Below are 20,841 nucleotides of genomic sequence, written 5' to 3' on the forward strand. Positions count from 1 at the left end.
TGGAGAGCCGATCTGTCCGAAACAGGAGGATGTAACATAGCAGTCATGCGGTTTTCTTCTGAAGAGACCAGGGCATAGGATTGTTCAAGTGTGGGAAAAGGGGAATGGCCCAACACTTGAACACGAATCTGGTCATATTCAACATTCAACCCTGCCAAAAAATCATACACCCTAATCTTGTCAACATGCTTCTTATAGGCAGCGATGTTGGTAGCTGTATTGGGGTGATAATCTGAAAAATGGTCCAATTGCTGCCAGAGGCTGCAGAGAGTGGCATAATATTTAGACACCGTGAGGTCCCCTTGAGTAGTATGAAGGACCTTTTTGCGAAGCTCATACACTTGAGCATCATTACCAAGCTGCCCATATGTCTCTTTACAGGCTGCCCAAATCTGAGACGCGGTATCAAGTAGAAGAAATCCCTGGGCTAGATCTGAATTCATAGAACCAACAAAATATGACATAAGAAGACCATTGTTGGCTAGCCATCGAGTCTTGGCAGTACCAGGGGCAGTCGGCATAGGGATAGTCCCATCAATATAACCAGTGAGGCCACGTCCAGCAATAGCAAACGAGGCTGATCGAGACCATAGAAGATAATTACTGCCGTCTAACTTGATAGGGTTAGGATGGAGATCACGGAAATCAGATGTGTCATGGCTAACCTGATCAGATGTAGCAGTCGAAATATCTGTGGAGTCACCCATAGTGAAGAAGAGATCTGTCCAGCAGCAAAATAGGAGCCCTCCCCAATATCAAGTGTTTTAGGGTTATGGAAGAAAACCCAAAAAACAGAGATTGATGGGGCAGGGAAATCCAAAAAAAATTGTTGAAGAAGGGTTATCCACGCTGTCCAATATACTGTAGAGAATGCCTTGGATGAAGAATAAAATTATCCAAAAGAAGCAGGAGCCGCAAGCAGTCCAATCCCAAAAACCGAGAATATTCAGGGATTTTTTTTGAAGAAAAAACCTGAAAGTAGGTCTCGATTGGGAGATATGGTCTTCAGTTGCTGTTGGAGTCTCGATAGTAGCAGTCCAATGTCGCAGGAGGGTCTCCAATATAGGGAGAAACAGTCCCAATAAAGCACAAGGCCTGATCTTCAAAAAAAATCTGGAAACTTCAATTGCCGCAGGAAAGAACCAGCAGCAGCCATCGAACAAAAAAAGAAGACCTGTTGTAGTCTCGATAGGAGCAATCCAATGTCGCAGGAGTGTTTCCAAAAGAAGGAGAAGCAGTCCCAATAAATCGAGGACTGATCTTCCAAAAAAAAGGAGGAAACTCTAATCAGCGCAATATGGAACCAGCAGCCATTGAGAGAAAAGTTTTAGGTCATGAAACAAAGGAATAAAAGAGGTGGGAAGGGGCAGCGACTAGATCATGTGATCACCTCTGCAGTGCTGCCCTTAGAGAAGGAGAAGAAGCAAGGAGAAGGGGAAGTAAAAAATCGAGAGAGAAGGAACAGGGAAGAGACCACGATGGGAGGGGGGGTTTTTGAAAAAAAATCAGAAGTATCGTTGCTCTGATGCCATGTTAAGAAATAGAATGGTTTAATGCTTAAGTGAATCATATTGATTCCCTAAGCCTTTATTTATACTAATAAAAGAGAATTACATAAGACACTTATGCCCCTATATAGCTAACATAAGTATAAACAAAGGAAAGAGAATAAAAAAATAAATAACAAATTAACAGGAGGAAAGGACCAGAATACCCATACGGTATTCTGGCCCCTATATCTCTAACAAAATCCCAAACCGAGATAACCATCATACCTTTACTTTTAATAGAGAAGAAAATGATCGAAATTAAAAAATGACTGGGCCACCGATGGTTCATCTTGCTTTCCATCAAAGAATTGCCACATGGTTCAGAAAAGAACCATATTAATAGAATTACAAAAAAATTATATTAAATTCCCTTTTGCTTTGTATCCTCAGATTTTTCCTTTTTCACTTATTCCATGAGTCCATCACCAATCAATGCCCACTGTAGAGCAGGGGATCTAATCACTTAAATGCTTCATTTTCTCTACATCACCTACAGTGCCCAAGTTATCCAAATGCAACTATCTGGGGAAAGATGTTTCACTGAGGGATTTGGGTTTGGAATAGTCCTATCAGCTGGAAACCATTCTTGAGGAATTTCATCAAAAGGAAGAGGCCATGGCTAGCTAGAGCCATGTGAAGGAAGAATGGGTGAGAGGTTTGAGTTGAGACATTTACAAAGGGTTGTTCGAGAAATTGCTCAGGTGATTAGAATTAAATAACATTGATGACCGACCATAGATACAATTCATATAAAGTGATATTTGGTGGTTGTAGATTTGACAAACACATATTCATATCCTATTAGTTCCATCTCAATATTTTAAACATTGATTATCTTTCTTTTAACAAAATGTTCCATAAATGATTAAACAATACTTAAGGAAACTTTATCTGGTTCTGTTGTTGGACATTTGGGGGTGGGGGGGGGGGGGAACTAATTTTCAGAAAGTAATTCATCACAGGATGTTACTGGTTTGCTGTCATATAGTATAATCAATAGAGGCTTCAAATTGAACCTTCCAACCATTGCAATTTATCTATGTACAGTTTTTTCAACCCTTGCAGGTACCTTAACCGATGTCCACAGTCGATAAACACAACAAAATTTCTCTCACAATTGTAGAATGTGTGTTATAACTAATCTGCCATCAAGTTACTCTACAAGTGCATCCCCATATGAAAGAAATATGTACTATAGAAGCCTAAAACAGGAAAATTTTAAAAGAAAAAATTGTTAAGAGACAAACAACTCACTCACCCATAAGTTCCTTCACCATTCTGCTCCAATTTCTCGAAACAGTCCACTCTTCGAGATCCCCATGAGGGTGACTCATTGAGATTGAGGTGGCCGGAGGGCGTCACAGCCATCTCTAACCTTCCCTAAGACCAACCAAAAACAAAACGTAAGAATATGACCAAATATCAAAATCTATAAATAAGTTCAAAGTCAACCGATGGAAGTTCTCTGTGTAGCCCAGAGAAACAACAAGAAACTCAAACAATTTGATAAGAACTTCAACCAAAGAGATAGAGGATACAACCCTAGAATCAGAACCAAAACCCAATTGAGGAAAGGAACAATAAAATCTTCCCATAGACTGATAATTGAAGAAAAAGGAAACAAGGGTTTCCGAGCAGGGGAAGAAAGCTACAGAAGGAAAAGGAGCGTTACCAGATTCGAATATGCCGACGAGAAAATCAGATCATCGTCTCTTGACTGAAAACGGAGGATGAGATTACGGGAATATCTGATGAAGGGTTTCTGAGAACCTTTGCCGAAGACCAAAACAAACCGAGCAGCTCGACCTTGATTTGGCAGAAGATCCAGAGAAGACACAAAGCACCAACGCAGGAAATTCAGAAAAACCCCAACTTCCCAAGCAGATTATTAAGGTGGAGGTCATACCTTTTCTTCTAGAAGGAGGTTGAGAGAGAGAGAGAGAGAGAGAAAGAGATGATGAGAGACTTACCTGGACGGTGGAGGGACAGCAGCAGCAATCGTCAAGGGATCTCGGTGAGGACGATGCGACAGATGAGTGAGAGAGAGAGATATCGTTAAGGAGACGAGCAATCGTCGAGGGATCTCATTAGGGCTCTATCAAAACACGGGTAACAGTTTTTGGTTTTGGTCCAAAAATTGTAAAAACAACAAATTGTTGTTATTACAAAAACGCTTTTTTGGCATAAATTGTTATAAATTTCTATTTTTGTTACAAAAAACAAGTGAAACAAAACGGATTTCTCAAACGCATTTTCTGTGCTATGCTAATTGTGTGCTGGAAACATTAATAGCACAGAAACAGCAGAAACAAAATGTTGTCAAACGGTACCTAAATCTTCTTCTTTCTCACGGTAGAACAAAGAAGGAACCAGCAGAGACCTATACTGGTTTCGAGTGACAGATCTTACTCAACTAAACCTTGTTCTTCCTGAAATTTCAGGCCCCAGTTCTTAAGACCTAAGGCTCTTACAAACACCAAATAGCATACCTGTGAACCAAATAGGGTGTTGATAATAACTGGCTGCAATATATCTGGGCGGTGACTCAGAGCCAGATCTGAATATGGTTGCGATTCTCACATTGGGAGAAGCATTAGAGGCCAAGGTTCTAGGGTTTAAATCGCCTAAGGGTAGGCTGCCTTCGACCCAAATTCCAGGGCCAAACGAGATAGGTATGGAGGAAACAAAGAGGAGAATCATTGTCTGCACATGCAAGGGAGATGGGCTTCCTCTGTGTGTTGCAGGGAGAGAAGATGTTAATATATTTTTTTGATTTTCTTTTCCTACTATAAAAATTGTCTCGTAGTTGTGGAAAAAGAGAGAAGGAAAGAGACGTGAGAATTTGATTTGGTTCATCTAACCCTTGTTGAAGGTGAAGAAGGGGTATAAAAGGAGACCCAACGGGAAGGGTTTGCTTGAGAAATTATTTGTTTTTTGGGAACGAAAACGGGTAGGGTTTTGCTTGAGAAATCAAAGGTTCCCCTTGAATTTCAAGCTGATGCTGATATTAGTTATTGACCAGAGAAGGTTTTATTCACCTGCGGTTTTGGTTTTCTCCCAGACAGGAATAATGGTTCAGCAAAGTTTTCTATTAAATTTGATAGTACTGCTCAGAACAGAGCATCAATGGCATACACACAAAGGAAGAGGAATGGTAAGAGAAAAAAAAGAAGAAATAGAGCCAGAGAGCACCCAGTTACACACACTGGTAAGCATAAACCAACTTCTTCATTCAATTCCCCAAAAAATCCATATCCCAATTGTAGGTAATGGTGTGTGGCGGTGGTGGTTGCGGCAATGGTGGTTGTAGCGGTGGTGGTGATTTGGGGTATAATTGGAAATATCAAAATTGGTATCTAAAGTGCATATTCTACAAACGTTGGGTACCGCAATTGTCATTGTTTATCTTATTTTGGTTGAGGTTAAAATTGTCTTTTCTGTTTTTGGATTGTTTTAAGTTAACACCGTAACTCTAGAGGTGGGACGTGTGTGTATTTTCAAATAAGAGGGGTTGAGTTGAGTCTGGGCAGATTTTCAGGGGGTGTCACGTATTTTACCCAAGAAAAAAGCGCACACCTCCTGCTCTCTATCTCTCTCCTCGAGGCAGAGAGGTCATTTCTCTTTGAGGAGGGCGGGAAGCACTAGCGCATCCACCTCTGCGCTGAACTATTATGAGAAAAAAGTTACTCATGACGTTAATGTACTATAACCCTTTCATATGAGGGTTTTTTGTTTTTTTGTTTTGACCATATGGGTCCCATACAAATGATATCATTCTCTACGCTAACATTGATATAGCGTGGACTATTCTCTCACACTGACGTCATGGGAAACCCTCTCCAAACTATTCTATATGTATAAACAATTCTTTGCCCATGATAATTGTGGCACTTCCACAAACTCTTTCTCAATCTTTCGTACCAATCCTTGAGATGAGCCTCTTTCAAAAAGCTTTCTCAGCACATCAGCCACAATATGGTAATAAGATTCTAGACATCCATTAAAAAAATGATAATGGCTATAGTCCGTACCATTTTTGACCTGTAATAATGTTATTAAGCTCACTTCAATTTCAGACTTGGATATTGTGGAGGTTGAAGATTGGATCTGCATTTGTTGAAGTTACCTGTTGTCTCTGAGGGCTTGAATGTTTGATATCAAGTTTCCCCATAATACATGATTTAGCTGTCCTGTAATCTCTTTATGCTTTCTATAGCTTGAATATTTTATGTTTGTGAGCTTGTTAACTTTTTTGGTTTTTGTTGACAATTTTAATTTTTCAGAGTAATGGTCAAAATACATCATGCCTTGTTTTATTATTACAGAGTTAATGTGGATGTCCAGGAGTTTTGTCTGCTGGCCTGTAATTTGATGGCCCTTTGGAGATTCTGTTGCCTGATCATAACCTTTTATAATCATCAACTAATTTTATGAATCATTTAGAATTTACAATAGGCACTACACCTTTTTTACAGGTGAAAGAAGGTGGTTATGATCACAAGGTAAATGAGACAGTTAATGTGGTGACGACAAAAACAACTGAGTTGGGGCAGAGGACTTGGGGGATCATGAAAGGGGTCATGGCAATAGCTTCGCAAAAGGTTGAGGAATACACCAAAGAAGGCATAAACTGGAAGGCTGATAACTGGCAACATAATGAGAGTGAGAAAAATGGGTACTACCAGGAGTTCGGGCATGAGAGCAAAGGGTCTTCCGGAATGGGGCAATCTTCATCAGGTAGGCAGGTCAGCTCTGTCAGTTCTAGCTCTTGGGATGACTGGGACAGTAAAGACAATCGAAAGGAAGAATCTGGGAAGGGAGCAGCATCCCAGAATGGGGATAGCTGGACAGGGTGGGATGATCCTAAAGATGATGGCTATGAAAATTTCTACCATAGTACATCCAATAAGAGCAACGTGGGTCACAATGGAAAATCTGATTCCACATGGACAGAGGGTGGCTTCCGGTAAGCGTAGTTGCTATTGCTGTTTGTGTTTTGAGATTGATTTTTTTAAAAAAAAATTCCAGTTTACAGTTGGGTTTTATTCCCAATACAAAAAACAGTCTACTATTTGCTGTGTGTGGAAACATTTGTGGGGGACAATAGAACTGTAGTTTTATCTAAGGTCTCTTTAAGACTGTAATGGTTAAGTACTTACAATTTTTAAAATATTCTTTGGTGGTTCAGTCTAAATTCTTAGCCAATGCATGTGCCTGCTCAGGGGTTACTAGGTTAATTAGTTTCCAAATTGATGCCTGATCTAATGGTTTGTGTACTTTTGTATCTTTGACAAAATCTGGAACGTTTAGAATGAGAAACAGTTTCAGGGGTATTCAGAGAATTTTATTGCTATTAAGATTACGATATAGTTGGAAAACCAGATTTTGACTCTGCCAAAAAGTCACGAGTGGAATCAAAATTTTGAAAACCTGGTCAAGAGTAATGAAGACTCGGCCAGAATGAATGATGATAATCACATACCCAAGAGTCCATTCATAGTATCACATTACAGTGGATGAAGAGATTTTCTTTTGGGTGATGCAAATCTTTCCTTCGAATCTTTGATGGAGAATATTTTGATGGTTTATATCAAATTATCCATATTGGTGGAGCATGGGCAAGGGGCAAGGGGCAAGGGCGGAGGGGACAGGATTTTGTCTTGTCTGAACGAGGAAAAAATGTTTGGTATCAGTGGGTTATGGATGATTGAATGTGGACATGCAAAATGGCCACTTATCTTGAATGGTGGGGGTGGAAGTGGAACCGTGGAAGTGCAACTCCACCAAAATACATTGTAAAACTCGAATCAAAATCGACGGAGTTACCGATTTGACTTGGAATAGACCAACCCTGGTTCCTTGTAATCAAGTTTTGACCGAGTTCGACTTGGTCAGCAGAGTCTAGCAACTTGCTATTGAGTCCTACTGATTCTGGGCAATTTCAATTTAGATCCTCTACTGCCGAGTTGCCCGGCAGGACTCCATTGCCAAGACACAGCAAGGCGGTAAATGATCGCCTTACCCCCACTCGGGTAAGGCGTTCAGGCAGGGGTAAGGCGGGCAGTCCACGCCTTATTGTGTCTTGATAGTAGGGTCCTGTCGGGCAGCTCGGCAGTAGAGGATCAATCCGGGCACTTTTCGGCCCGATTGATTTGGGATAGAATTAGGGTAGTTAATCTAGAAACATAATAATTTACCAGACTGGAACCATCAACAATAACTCAAACCAACTATTAATTGGTCGATTTTGGTCTTATCCATTATGAGTGATTTATATTTTAAAATCAAAATTGGGTCGAATTGATTAACCAGTTAGAACCGATAGGAACTGATTTGGTACCGATTATGTGGGTTTATAGATAAGATTTAGATTTTTCACTCACTTGTATTTATTGAAAAAAATAATCCTTAGGGTTTTGTATTTCATAGATTTTTTTTTTTGGGGGGTCTCTAATTTTTCGTCTAGATTGTATATAAATCCAATATATGAGCTAAAAACATACTTTTCTAGGCATAATTGACAAAGAGTTGGAATTGATTGATTAATGGAATGATTTTGATCCCAAAGAATATTTAGAATTAAAAAAAAAAAAATTCCCTTACCCTAAACTAGAGAGAAATAATGACAATGCTCTACCACTCAAAAACTAAACCCTCACTTTCCAACCTAGACTATACAAAATCATTTCCTTAAGACTGGTAAACTAATTGCATCTTCCCGTGTGATCCTTCGAAGCTCAAGAGGTAAGGTCTGTTCTCCCTGGAACACCGTGTCAATCTCCGCAACACATGCCAGGTTGGCAAGCCAATCAGCTGCTCAACAAATTGCGACGACAAAAATTCTGAAGTTTTCATTTTGATTATCTTGGCTAATGAGCCTTTGTATTTTCATTATCTCATCTTTGAGAGTGATGTCAGGTTGTTATTGGTGAGCCTAGTAAACCACCAGATTTCAGTGTGAATTCGAACACTTGGGTTTTGGTTGATTACAAAAAATTATCGTGAAGGTTGATCGAATTGATCCTTATAGTGGAAAGTCCAAAATGGTGTTTCTTGATAGCAGATATATGCAAGTTAACGAACCACTCTAAATCCTTGTGCATCTTTCATTAACTCTCAATCCCCTTCTTAATATATACTTCTTCGTCACACTTTTTGTTTTACCTCTCTTGTAATTTATCAAGTTGTGTTAGGAAGATTAAGTTTTTAATTGTCATTCTTATTTTCATACCCAATTCAGTAAAGGGGTGTAACTGAATAGCTGAAATCCATTTTCGTATCCGTTTAGTACTATCCGAATCAGTCCAAAAGCTAAACGGATGCGGATACGGATAGGCTATAGTTATCCGAAAAGCTATATTTACATGTAAACGGATAAAATATCCGATCCGTATCCATTTAGCATTGTCCGAATCCGTCCGATTGCTAATCGGATGCAGATGCGGATATAGCACTATCCGAGCCGAATCCGATCCGTTTACAGTCCTAAATTCACCACCTCTTGGGTTGCCTTATCCAACATATATGCTAACACGCACTCTTATCCGTTACGGTCCAAAATTGAACCGGTTCGACTTGGTTCATATCACTTAATTATTTTTGTAAACAATCGGATCGTAAGAAATTGAAGCAGAGCTTCAGAAATCCGAGAGACCTAAAACTCAAGCGCACATTCGTAATTGAAGAGGAGAGAACCCTAAATGTTGATATGAATTCCCATCGATGCTAACTGCTAAGCTTACTCAAATAAGAAGATCGAGAAAGAAGAAGAGAATGAAGAAGAGATCTTTGGAGAGGGAATTGAAAACAACATTACTTGACAACATCAGAACTGAATCATATCCCCCCCATTAACAAATTTACAGGTATAGAAAGCTTCAGTCCCCCCCAAAAAGACTTAAAGGCATAGCTATAAGTATAACTATGTACATTTTTTATATTCTAAGTTTCTAATGATTCATCTTTTTCATTATTTTCGTCACCATCAAGCGTATGGTGTGAAGATCGAAGGGAAAAACAACTCCCTTTCGATTTCTTCTCTGTATTTTTACTTCATACCGAAACTGTAGTGGTGGTGATGCTGGTGCCTATAGGAGTGACAGTAGCAGTAACGGAGGTTTCGGTGCCTCCGACGATCTTGCAAGCAGGGACTTCGTTACCGTGCTTGACATCGTGCTGTTGTATCACCAGCACCGAAGACAACACCCCATGACCCGACGACGCCAGTACATCGCCAATGGGTCCCAGCTCTGGGTGAACCGCCGATCGATCCGCCAGTTCCGCCACCATCGTTGACGGGAACCGCCCCTTCCCCACCACAAACAGCTCGTACTCTCCACTACTTCCTATGGTCACTACCCCTTCCACAATGTTCTCCTTCGCTACTCTCTCCGTGTACTCCGCCATCCCTTCCCACCTCCTCCGGAACTCCGCCACCGCCGCCTCATCCAACTCCTTCTCTCTCGCCCGATCCATGACGGCGGTGGAGAAGCTGTAATTCTTGTCGGAGCACTTCTCCGGCGACGGACGCAGCATGATACCGGTGGGTGTCGCTCCTTGCTCTTCCATGAAACGTATCACGGTGACCTTCACCTCGGGATGCTCCGCCATTCTTCCTCCCAACTCTAGGGCCTCGCGGTCGTCGGGCCCACCGAAGAAGACGACACAGACTCCCTTTGCCACGGTGGCACTGGATGACGGAGTGATCCGCTTGGACCCACCGCCCAGGCGCCGGCTCACCAGCACGGCCACGGAACAGGGGGAGTCCTTAAGGATCCTTTGGTTCACCATCCTCCAGCTGTGACCCACATTCTCCAACTCACCCGAACCGGATCCAGACCCGTCTCCTCTGCTTTGCCTGTGGAAGGGCAGTATTATCATGCTAACCCGCTTCTCCTCTGCAACTTGGCAGACGTCTTCGTGCATGGTGTGCAGGGCCGAGATGGCCGTCATGGTTCGAACCTTGACTCGGCCGAGTTGGCCGTAAGCCTCGAAAGCCACAGTGACGCCGTCGTGGGATTCTTCACTGCGGAGGCGATCGATAAAAGGGAGGCCATTTCTGCGAGCGCGTTGGGCCAAGATGATGGAGGAGGTCCGTTCAGTGAGTTCCACCAGGTGCATGATGTAAAGCTTGAGAGGGGATTTCTTATTGCCACGAATCGACTCGATGAAGCTAATGAGTGAGGGTACGTTGCCAGGGCCGTGTACGCAGGCCAAGATGCGTAGCTTATCTTTAGTTTTGGCTTTGACGTTGGAGGGGGAGTCACGTTGAAGCTTGCGTTGGGCCGGGAGGGCAGGGGCGCGTGCGGGCTTGTAGAGAGCCATCACCGTTGGAGTGGTGATGAATGTGGTGAAGAGTGCCATCAGTACCAAGATGGCAAAAACCTCATCGTTCAGCACCTGCGACGAGGAAAAATGATGAGAGAGATTTCACAATATCCCAAAACCAATTAAGTAACAACAGGGAGAAAGAACGTCCGATGCGCTGCCCCTGCACCCAGTTACAGGGGCGGGTGAAATGACTGTCATGCTCCATGGAAAGGTGAAATTTCCCAAGGGCGTGACGGTTATTTTACCAACCCATGTATCTGGGCACAGAGGGAGCGTACCATACACACTCATGTAGCTTTCTCTTTCCCTTTTTGGGGAATAAGAACGCTATGTGGTTCTTGTGCCTTAACACACAACCGTGCAAAATTACCACTCAGCCTCCAATGAACTAATCGGTCATGTCTTCCTAGTATAACACATTTTTTCTTTCAATTAGGTAAAAGCATATCAATATGTATTCGAAAAACTTGTTAAATGATGAGAATGAATTTTTACCAAAAAAACAAAAAAGATGAGAATGCATAATAATAAAACCCTTAGGAACGAGACAAGGGACCAGCAAAAAAATGTGTTTTTTTTTTGGGTTGCTAGAATCTAGTCCACTAGGGGTGACCCACAAGGGATCTGCTAGGGGCAGACCCACGAAGAGGCTAGGAGGGGACCACAAAAGACCAATACGTCTAGAACAAGCCCTGACATGCTACGGGCGGATAGTGGAAGAGGGGTCTTGAACTAGTGGTCCCAACCATCAGTCCAACACCGATGTCCCCAACCAAGAAAAGATTAGAGCTTCTTAGTTCACCAATTTGATTACAACATATGCATTCTTTAATTATAGTCTGGTTATTGTATGATCCTATATATTGTCCATTATCTACATTAGTTTGTTGGTTTTTCCGCCTCTACCAAACATGAAGTCACGCTTATATGAGATAAAAAAACAAAAAAAAAAGGATAAAATAAAGAGAAAGTTTAAAGAAATTATTGATACATCATACAACCTAGAAGATTAACAACCATCTTGACGTACATGCATAACAGTTCATCATCTTCCAATCATGTCGCATTTTTTTTTAAAGAGTTTTTATTTTTAATCGAATTTTCCTTCACCCATGGTGAAATAAGAATTCTTTCACCAAGAGGATTCCTAACGGTAGATGATTAGATGAGAGAATTGTTTCGACTTCATCAATAGGGGTGAGAGTGTAATCACATGATCACTTCATTTGTGGAGAAAGAATTCTTTCTTCAACACGAAAAATTTCACCTTTTTTTATATATAGCTGTCAATGTTGAACCTTCTTGACAACGAAACCCTAGTTTTTTTATTTTTTATCCTTTTGACTTCATAGAGAAAGAAGGCTAACAATAATAAGTGGAAAATTTTGATCAAGAATGGTTAGCCCTACACGCATTTCAAACTGGACTTCTACATATATTTATGACATAACAGCGGGCAGCCTCAGCCTTTCATGTGAACTTAAGAAAAAATTGGCATGTGATCGGTACCTATTCACACCTGATAAAGAAAATTACCAAATTCATATATATTATATATAGAAGCTTATTTTCAGTATCGGTCATCATCGATACTAATATAAATCGGTCATATCGAATCAATTTTAATAAAAATTTTCATTTTTTAACTAAAAAAACACTTAGACCGTATCGGCAATCATGCATTGGTGCCCTACTTAAGGGTTTAGCCAAAAATTATAAAATTTAATAATACATAGAAGTATTGAAACGATAAGGTCATTATGAAGTTACAGAACTCAGAATTAATTATAATTACAAGAATCATATATATATCATGATCGAGTAATTTAGGGAATATTCCTCTGTGGATTCCATATAAGATAAGAAGAGATAATTAGAGATTCCATTAATTATATCCATTGGGATCATGCATGTAGAGTTATGGGATACACTACGTGTCCATAGAATTGGAGCTCCATTAATGATGGCTACTGGCTAGAGATAAGAAGAGAAAGACAAAAATAGAAGCTGCAAGGGGAAGTTGGGGATTCAAATATCATGGAACTCTGCAAGTCGTTGAACTCAAGGAAAACAAAACTATGAAAAATGTGAAACCAATGACAAACTAACAAAGGTGGAAAGACTTTTATGATGACTTGTGGGAGATTTTGAATTTCGTCCAAAGGGAAAAAAGAGGAACAAGCCAAGCAAATTAATCCTGAAATTAGAGGAAGCCGGATCAGGTTTTCATAGGAGAACCATTTTTGTACGCATGGAAGCCATAGAAATAGAATCCACTCATTCAATTGGAATCTATTTCTACAACATTCTTGTACGAGAACCTGAACCATTCTCGGTCTTGCCAATGCTTAACTAAGCAATCTTGACATAAGGGATTCATGTTTACATTGTGGGTATCAATGATATCACATTGATATAACAATGTGATATCACTGATAGGACCACTAAGCAATGGAAAAAATTTAGCTGCAACCCGTTCCTGTTGCCTCCCATCGTAGGCGGAAACTTGAAATAATATCTTTTCGTTTTAATTTCTCTTAACTTTTAGTATTTTCTAAAATACCCTTTTAAATTCCAAATCAGCACCTACAAATGAGTCAGCAAGAACATAGCCGTAACCGGGGTAGTAGCCAATTTTTGTGTCTAGGCAACTATTGCTAGAATAGCCCACTGATCTTAAATAGTTAATGAAAAGATTTCAGTTTCTTTATCCACATGTAGTGTTATTTCATATGGATTTTACTCTAATGAACCTAATAAAATCCGATTCTAAAATTTATAAAAAAAAAGAAAGGAAATTATAATTCATTACTAACCTTCTTTTCTTTGCCGATGTTGAGAACAATGAGCTCCACTAAGCCTTTAGTATTCATGAGCACCCCAAGCGTCAGCGACTCCCTCGCCGGAATCTTACTTAGCATGGCGGCGAAGAAGGTGCCAAAAATCTTCCCAACACAGGCGGTGACAATGACGAGCACCAGCAACCCCCAAGACTCAGCGCCGTGTATCTTCGTCACATCCGTCTTAAGCCCACTGGAAGCGAAGTAGAGAGGGAGTAAAAGCCCAGACACGAAGTCCTCTATCCTCTCTATGAGATTCCTTGCGAACTCACCTTCTTTAGGTATCGTTAGACCGAAAACAAACGCTCCAAATATCGAATGTATCCCAATCAGGTCCGTTATGAAACCGGACACAAGAACGCCGGCCAATGTCAAGTAAATGTAACTTTCGTCCACCACTTCTTGCTCCGGCGAACACCGCTGCCCCACCCAAGTCATCACAGGCCGTATCACCACCAACATGAACACAACAAAGGCCACCCCGGATAAAAGCACCCACACGCACAAAATTGGACTCTTATGAGATCCACCTTTGCCGTTACCGGCCAGAGCCACGGCCAAAGCTAAAAGAACCCAAGCCACCATATCGTTAAACGCTGCTGCGGCCATGGCAGTCTCTCCCACTCTGGTGGTGAGCAATTTAAGCTCCGCTAAAATGCGGGCCAAAACAGGGAAGGCGGTGATGGACAGAGACACTCCCATGAAGACAAGGAATTGAGCGTAACCGGCTTCTTTCGCTCCCGCGACGGTTGCGCGAAGAACATAAGCAACACCAACGCCGCAAGTGAAAGGTAGGGAGATTCCGGCAGCGGCGATTGCGAAAGCTTTTCTACCGCTTCGTCGAATTGATTTCAGATCAAGTTCGAGACCCACTAGGAATAGAAAGAACAAGAGTCCGATGCTTGCGACGGATTCAAGTATTGGAGTGCTCCATGATGGAAAGATTCGATTCAAGTAAGTTTTGTTCCGTCCAAGAGCTGATGGTCCAAGTAGAATTCCACCCTGCAACACGAAAAAAAAAATCGAATAAATTAAAGAGCTCTATTAACTACACAAGACGAATGAGAAAGCGAGAGAGAAAGAGAGAGATAAAATGAATTACGTACGACAATCTCTGCAATGACATTGGGTTGTCGGAGAGGTTTGAGGAGGAAGGATAGGGAACGGCCGATGACGAGAACCAGAGTGATTTGGATGATGAGAAGAGGGAAGGCGTAGTCCAGAGGATTATCGCCTTGCCAAGCTCCATTAGATGAGGTTTTAACAGAGGTCAGATTGAAGGTCATGATTACTTCAGTTTCTTCGTCTTCTCCTTCAAGCGGTGGTGGTAGTGGTGGTGGAATTGAGTGGAGGTAGTACCTGAACACAGACAGAGTCACGGACAATGCACGAGTTTTTATAGGTGTCTCAAGGGGTATTCTTGTCAAGAAAATGAGGTTAAGTTTAGGGGCATTTTTAGGTTAGGTTATGTAAGGGATGGGCAAGCGTCGAGGAAGTCAAGAAAGGCAAATATTGGGTTCTAGGAGTCAACCATCTGTGATCAAGGTTTGTACTGTAATCCAGGTATCGGATTCGGGATCGGATAAAATCGGCTTTGTTTTAATATCAATCTCACATTAAATAATGGAAGAGAAGAGAAGAAGGAACAGAGTCATAGAAGAAGTTGTTTTGCCTACATCCACGGTGCTAAAACTTCCTCAATCAACTTAGTTTCTTAGGGAGATTATTATCCTTAAATAATGGAAAGTACAAATCCGTGTACAACTTAGTTTCTACTGTATGAATCCTTATAATTTAGGAAACTAAATCTGCCACATAGATGTGCCTTATCTCCTATTCAGCTGGGATGATCTGACATGTCAATCTTGCCTCTAATCTTGTCAACAGGCTTGGATCGGTAAAAAATGACCAAAATCCAGGTTTTATTGGATCGGGCTTGGATCGACCAAACTATCCAAAAAAATGACAAGTATCTGATGATGGATCGGTCGATCTAGGGAATGATATAGGAATACCTTGCCAAATAGTCTAATCTCGTGATCGGCCTCAGTCCATACCAATCCGATTCAAGATTATGAACTATGTCTGTGATTCCCTTCTACCCACAATTCTATGAGAATGGATCATCTGCGCATACATGCATGTGAACGTACATTTGAGAGACATTCATATGTCCTTTTTGTTTCTCTCGAGAATGGATCATTTGCTCATACGTGCAGGTAAGTTTACGAGATAACGATTTGTTCTTTTTGTTTCTAGTAATACCCTTCTTCCCTTGAAAATGGCAAAAATGGGACAGATGGTTATCTCTCACAAGTACGCTTTGGGTACATCTAGTCGTTGGGCTGTACCGCATACATCTCTAGGTATACACCGAGATATGTGCGGCACAGCTCAACCGTTGAATGCCCCCTGGGCACTGGGCTCCCTGGAGACGATCCTGATCCTACGTGCATAGGATCTTAACTAGCACTCTACATCTAAGCTCGAGCTCAGCGTAGGGAAGAAGAGTAAATGAGATCGTGAGACACGTTTGGTAAACAGATCTATTTATCAGTTGGACACATGCAATCATGCATGGGACAAATAAAGGGAATAATTTACTAAAATGAAAATGAACCAAAAGAGTCAAAGTTCTTCGTTACGACCACGAGTAGGTGGACGGTGGGCTTGGACAGTCGCCGACACGTTCCCTTTAATTGGTTAGTCTTCTCCAATCTCCAGCTCGAGAGTATATGATAGGGAGGAGCATGGTTCGTGGTGATCTCGGTATCCGCTGGATCAGATCGGGATCGTCCAAACTCAGGCAAATATGACACTTTTGTTCCTATTTTCTTATTAAAAAGTTATTTTTTTTACATTTTTAATCCTGTCCGTAAAGCTGGATCAGATCGGTATCGAGATCGATCTCGATCGATGCCAATCCGATCCATCCAAAATCGACCGATCCGATCTGATACCTCAAACCATGGGGAGGAGAGATCTTTACGCGGCTTACTTTGTAGCTGGAAGGATGGTTTGAGGAATCGGATTTGGATCGTCCAAATCAACGGTGAAATCGTTTTTGGGCGATCACATGTTGGATCAAGGGTACAAAAAAAAACTGATTTATAAAAGAAAAACAAGGGTAAATTTGTCCAATCTGACTTAATTCATGGCGATTTAGATCGGAATTGGCTCGATATCGACGAATTACTAAAATTGTGGATGGAACTGCCTCACTATTGGTATACCAAAGGCCTCCATGGTGAGGCATATAGAGTTTTGGGGAGGAGAGTGTGTGGGAGAGAGAGAGAGAGAGAGGGTATTGTTGAGGATTGATGTCTTGTATTCCGTGACTAGATTATGAGTTGCTTTGAAGGGTCATTAAAAACTCTGGATTTGAGGTTTAATATCTTGTAATCTATATGTATATGTATATGGGATGATTATGAAAACTTGTAATTCTTTTATTTCTCTTTAAATTATTGCGATAGGGTGTTAGAGTTACTTATAAGAATCCTTTATAAATAGAGAGGCAAGAGGATGACAGATCTCATAAATCTTTCTCCATTAGTGAAACTGTTCTCATCATTATGTGGATGTAGACACCTTACCGAATCAGAAATTCAATATGAATCGATCAATTCAAATCGGTTGAAATCAGAATCAGATCCCATTCTGATCAGATTGATCGAAGCTGATGATCTAATTCTGATTCCTCAAACTATGATCCTACCTTGAACATGCGATGTGTACATCATTTCCCCAATTGATATTATCTGAGCAATTCAAACTCACCGTTTGAAAAGAGCAATGCAGACCGGGATCAAGACCCACCCTGTAATTAAGGTATGGTGGCCTGGTGGGTCCACTCTATTGTGAAGATACAACCCCTACTTTTCATACCTCCTCCATGTTTGCCTTCCAATTTAAAGCTGAGCCACTAGAGGTTGTTGAACAGTACATGGACAACTGGGATTACACAATGGATATGAAAAATGGGAACGAGGTAAAAATCAAATCAATACTAAAATGGAAATTTATTGTAATCATTACTTTACATGATAGTATAATTAATGTAGATCATACCAAATATGAGGTAGTGCCACGAGGTTGTTGAACAATACATGGACAATTAGGTTTACACTATGGATTTTCCTTTTTTTTTTCAGGGTTATCTTTGTTTGCATATAGGAAAAATGGGAAGAGAAAGGAGAAACCAAATCAATACTAAAATGGAAACTTGCTGTAATCATTATGTGTGACTCATGAAAAACATATCAAATTTGATTATTAAATTTTATTTTATTTCATAATTAAATTACTTTGATTTGAAAAGTAAACTAAATTTTACGTCTGAAAAATATATTTATCGAATATAATAAAGAGTTTTAGGTAAAGTATACAATCATGATAATAAAACCTTCTTTTTCGATTTTAGAAGTAATTTCACTTCCCTTTATTTGCAATTAAACGTAGCCTCAAAAAATCTCTCCTTATTCCTTTTTGGCTATGAATGATCTGATAATATCGGGATCCTTAGTAAATACAATTTGCATGAAAATATCATAATCTAGTTTTAAAATAAAATTATGCGTCATTGCAAGTTAGGGTTCACAGTTCTAAAGATTAATCACCCCTATGATCTAGAATTAGGTTATTCTTATCCATGCCAACACATGCCATCAATTCAGACGTATCCTTGTAGTTATTTTGGAATGTATGAGTGTACAACATTTTAATTTGAATTGTACAGTTACATTGTATTAACCTAAGGAATCATATCCCTCAGATTAGGAAGGCAATCATGCCACCAAATCCTTATCATTTTATATATAAATACTCTACTATCTCTCAATGGAAAGTAAGCTAATATTAACCTCAAATCTTCTTGTTACCAAATTAACAAGTTAAGGGGGAGTCTTATCCATGCCAACACATGCCATCAATTCAGCCTTATCCTTGTAGTTATTTTTAGAATGTATGAGCGTAGAGCATTTGAAATTTATTGATAAGCCAAAAGAGACCTTAGTGATGTTTGAAACTGAGGGGATGTTTCAAACAGTCGTATAACCCTTGTTTTTTCTCTCTTTTCTTGGTCTAATAATAATATTGCTAGAATTAAAAGGAAACCACTTCATCTATCAATTGATAATCAAGCGGAGCGGAACTTAACTTTAACAAAAGCCTTTTTTTTTTGGCAAAATGAAGATTCATTGAAGAACAGTATGTGTACAACCTAGAGTTTCATATTTACAAAGATCATAAACCCATGAAGTGAAATTTAGTCAATCTATCGTACAAATAATAGACAAGGCCTTCCTCGACAGAACATTTAAAATACTGTTCATTACCCGTGGAATACAATGAAATGATATAAAAAGCATTTCACTCCTTGATTTGAGATAAGAAGAAAAACCCTCAAAAGTGGACAATTGAAAAACCAGAGAGGGATGGATGATACGGACAAAAGATTAATCAAGAAAAATAAACACTAAAATGTAGGGGTTTGTTAAAGTCAAAAACCTATCCAAAAATATTTATATGAACAAGTAAATGAAAAACTAAAATAAGGAAGTTTGTTCAAAGTTAATTTGGGATGAATGAGTCAGATATAACATATTCAAAAGGATTTCTATTAATCAAGGAAATGAAATACTAAAATAAGGAGATTTGTTCAAAATTAAAGACGAATGAGTCAAGAACATTTCCAAAATGATTTCTACTTCTTTAATCGTTTCTTCTCACGTTTGCCTTGTGACATAAGCCAATTTGACCTCTACTTTCCCTATATTGAAGCTCGCCTTTCATTTTTATCATTCATCAAGAAGAAAAAAATAAAGAAAAAAAAGAGGAAAATAGAAGCAAAGGCACAAATCAAAATAAGAGAGCATGGTTCCTACACGTGGACATGTAGGAACCTTTTGTACACAGTTCATTTTAAGTGTCAACAACATATTAGATGGGGCCTAAAGTTTGTGGACAAGTGTATTCTTAATTCCCTTCTTCATTTGTCAAGGTTAAAAATTAGGGCTATGGAAGACTGTACAATAGTGATCGGAATATCATACATGAACCTCAATATAAATGGGGATACATGTTGATACACTTGGGTAGAGTTATAGGTATGATACTATGATGGCCATATCAATCATCACCGATACCAATAGTGATACAATACGGATCGGGCCATACTGGCTAGTATCAGATGTAAATTACAAAAAAAATGTCATATCAATATCAGTATCATCAGTTTCAGGTATCGACAATATCGATAAGTATTGACCGATATGATTCCAATAAATAAATATTTTTTTGGGGGGGAAGGGGGACCCAGAAACTCTACACGCGGGGATATTTTATAAAGGCCCCATGGGCAAAAGAGAAAATACAATTTCAAGAAAATCTTCCAGAGAGGAAGACTTCCACACACCCAAATAAGGGTAATACAAAGCCCACTTAGAGATAGTGTGGGCACAAGTCTTGCCATCTCTACCAATAAAGGAGAAAGATATAGACTTGAAACAAGATAAAAGAAGCCTAATATGCATCATAATGGTGGAGACTTCTAGTGGGGGGGGGGGATTAGAGCATCTCAAAGACAGTTCATAATAGACAATTGAAATGAACAAGTACTCGACGAAGTCCGTCATCATTTGCCATTTTTATTCAGATCTCAGTACCTTGATCCATGCTCTTAGGGGTGTTTGGTTGAATTAAGCTTTAAAATTTGACACTTGGTTAATCTTAATCATGATTTCTATATCCAATGATCAACATAATCACACCATTACTTCTCAAAATAAAAAAGTAATTATTTTTAAGGGAAAAGGATTGGGCATTTTCCCAGCTTTTGATAAACTAGCGGCATGCGTCAATCACATGGTTGGAATTTTTTTGATAAAATCACATGGTTGGAGCTGAATACTTGAAGACTAGAGAATCTTTTCCAAAAAAGAGAGGAAAAAGGATGAAACATGTATGTATACTTTCACATGCTAATACATAGAAGAGGGACCCACATACTCTCTATCTTTTAAAAACTCTTATTTACAAATTTGTTCCTTAGACTCTCATATGCCTGAATTAATTAAGAGGCAAGCGTTCCCCTTATTTATAAAGATGTGTTTTTTTTTGGA

General features: G+C 39.8%; 2 protein-coding genes across 2 annotated transcripts in view; one reads left to right on the plus strand and one right to left on the minus strand.

The window, feature by feature from the left end:
- LOC122671003 (probable ADP-ribosylation factor GTPase-activating protein AGD6) overlaps positions 1–6,571 on the plus strand; it is a 33,102-nt gene extending 26,531 nt beyond the window's left edge. Inside the window, exon 3 of the mRNA XM_043868084.1 lies at positions 6,026–6,571. Within this exon, the coding sequence (XP_043724019.1) occupies positions 6,026–6,520 (495 nt within the window). The 3' untranslated portion in view covers positions 6,521–6,571. The remainder of the gene's footprint in view (positions 1–6,025) is intronic.
- Positions 6,572–9,562: 2,991 nt separating this feature from the next.
- LOC122657803 (cation/H(+) antiporter 20-like) lies at positions 9,563–15,048 on the minus strand. The gene is made up of 3 exons (XM_043852600.1): positions 14,827–15,048; positions 13,697–14,722; positions 9,563–10,949 (listed from the first exon to the last, which is right to left on the minus strand). Exons 1-3 carry the CDS (start codon positions 15,004–15,006, stop codon positions 9,603–9,605), a joined length of 2,553 nt encoding a protein of 850 aa, XP_043708535.1. The 5' UTR covers positions 15,007–15,048; the 3' UTR covers positions 9,563–9,602.
- Between the last annotated feature and the right edge of the window lie 5,793 nt (positions 15,049–20,841).

Source organism: Telopea speciosissima, chromosome 1, assembly GCF_018873765.1.
Source record: "Telopea speciosissima isolate NSW1024214 ecotype Mountain lineage chromosome 1, Tspe_v1, whole genome shotgun sequence".
Taxonomy (NCBI): domain Eukaryota; kingdom Viridiplantae; phylum Streptophyta; class Magnoliopsida; order Proteales; family Proteaceae; genus Telopea; species Telopea speciosissima.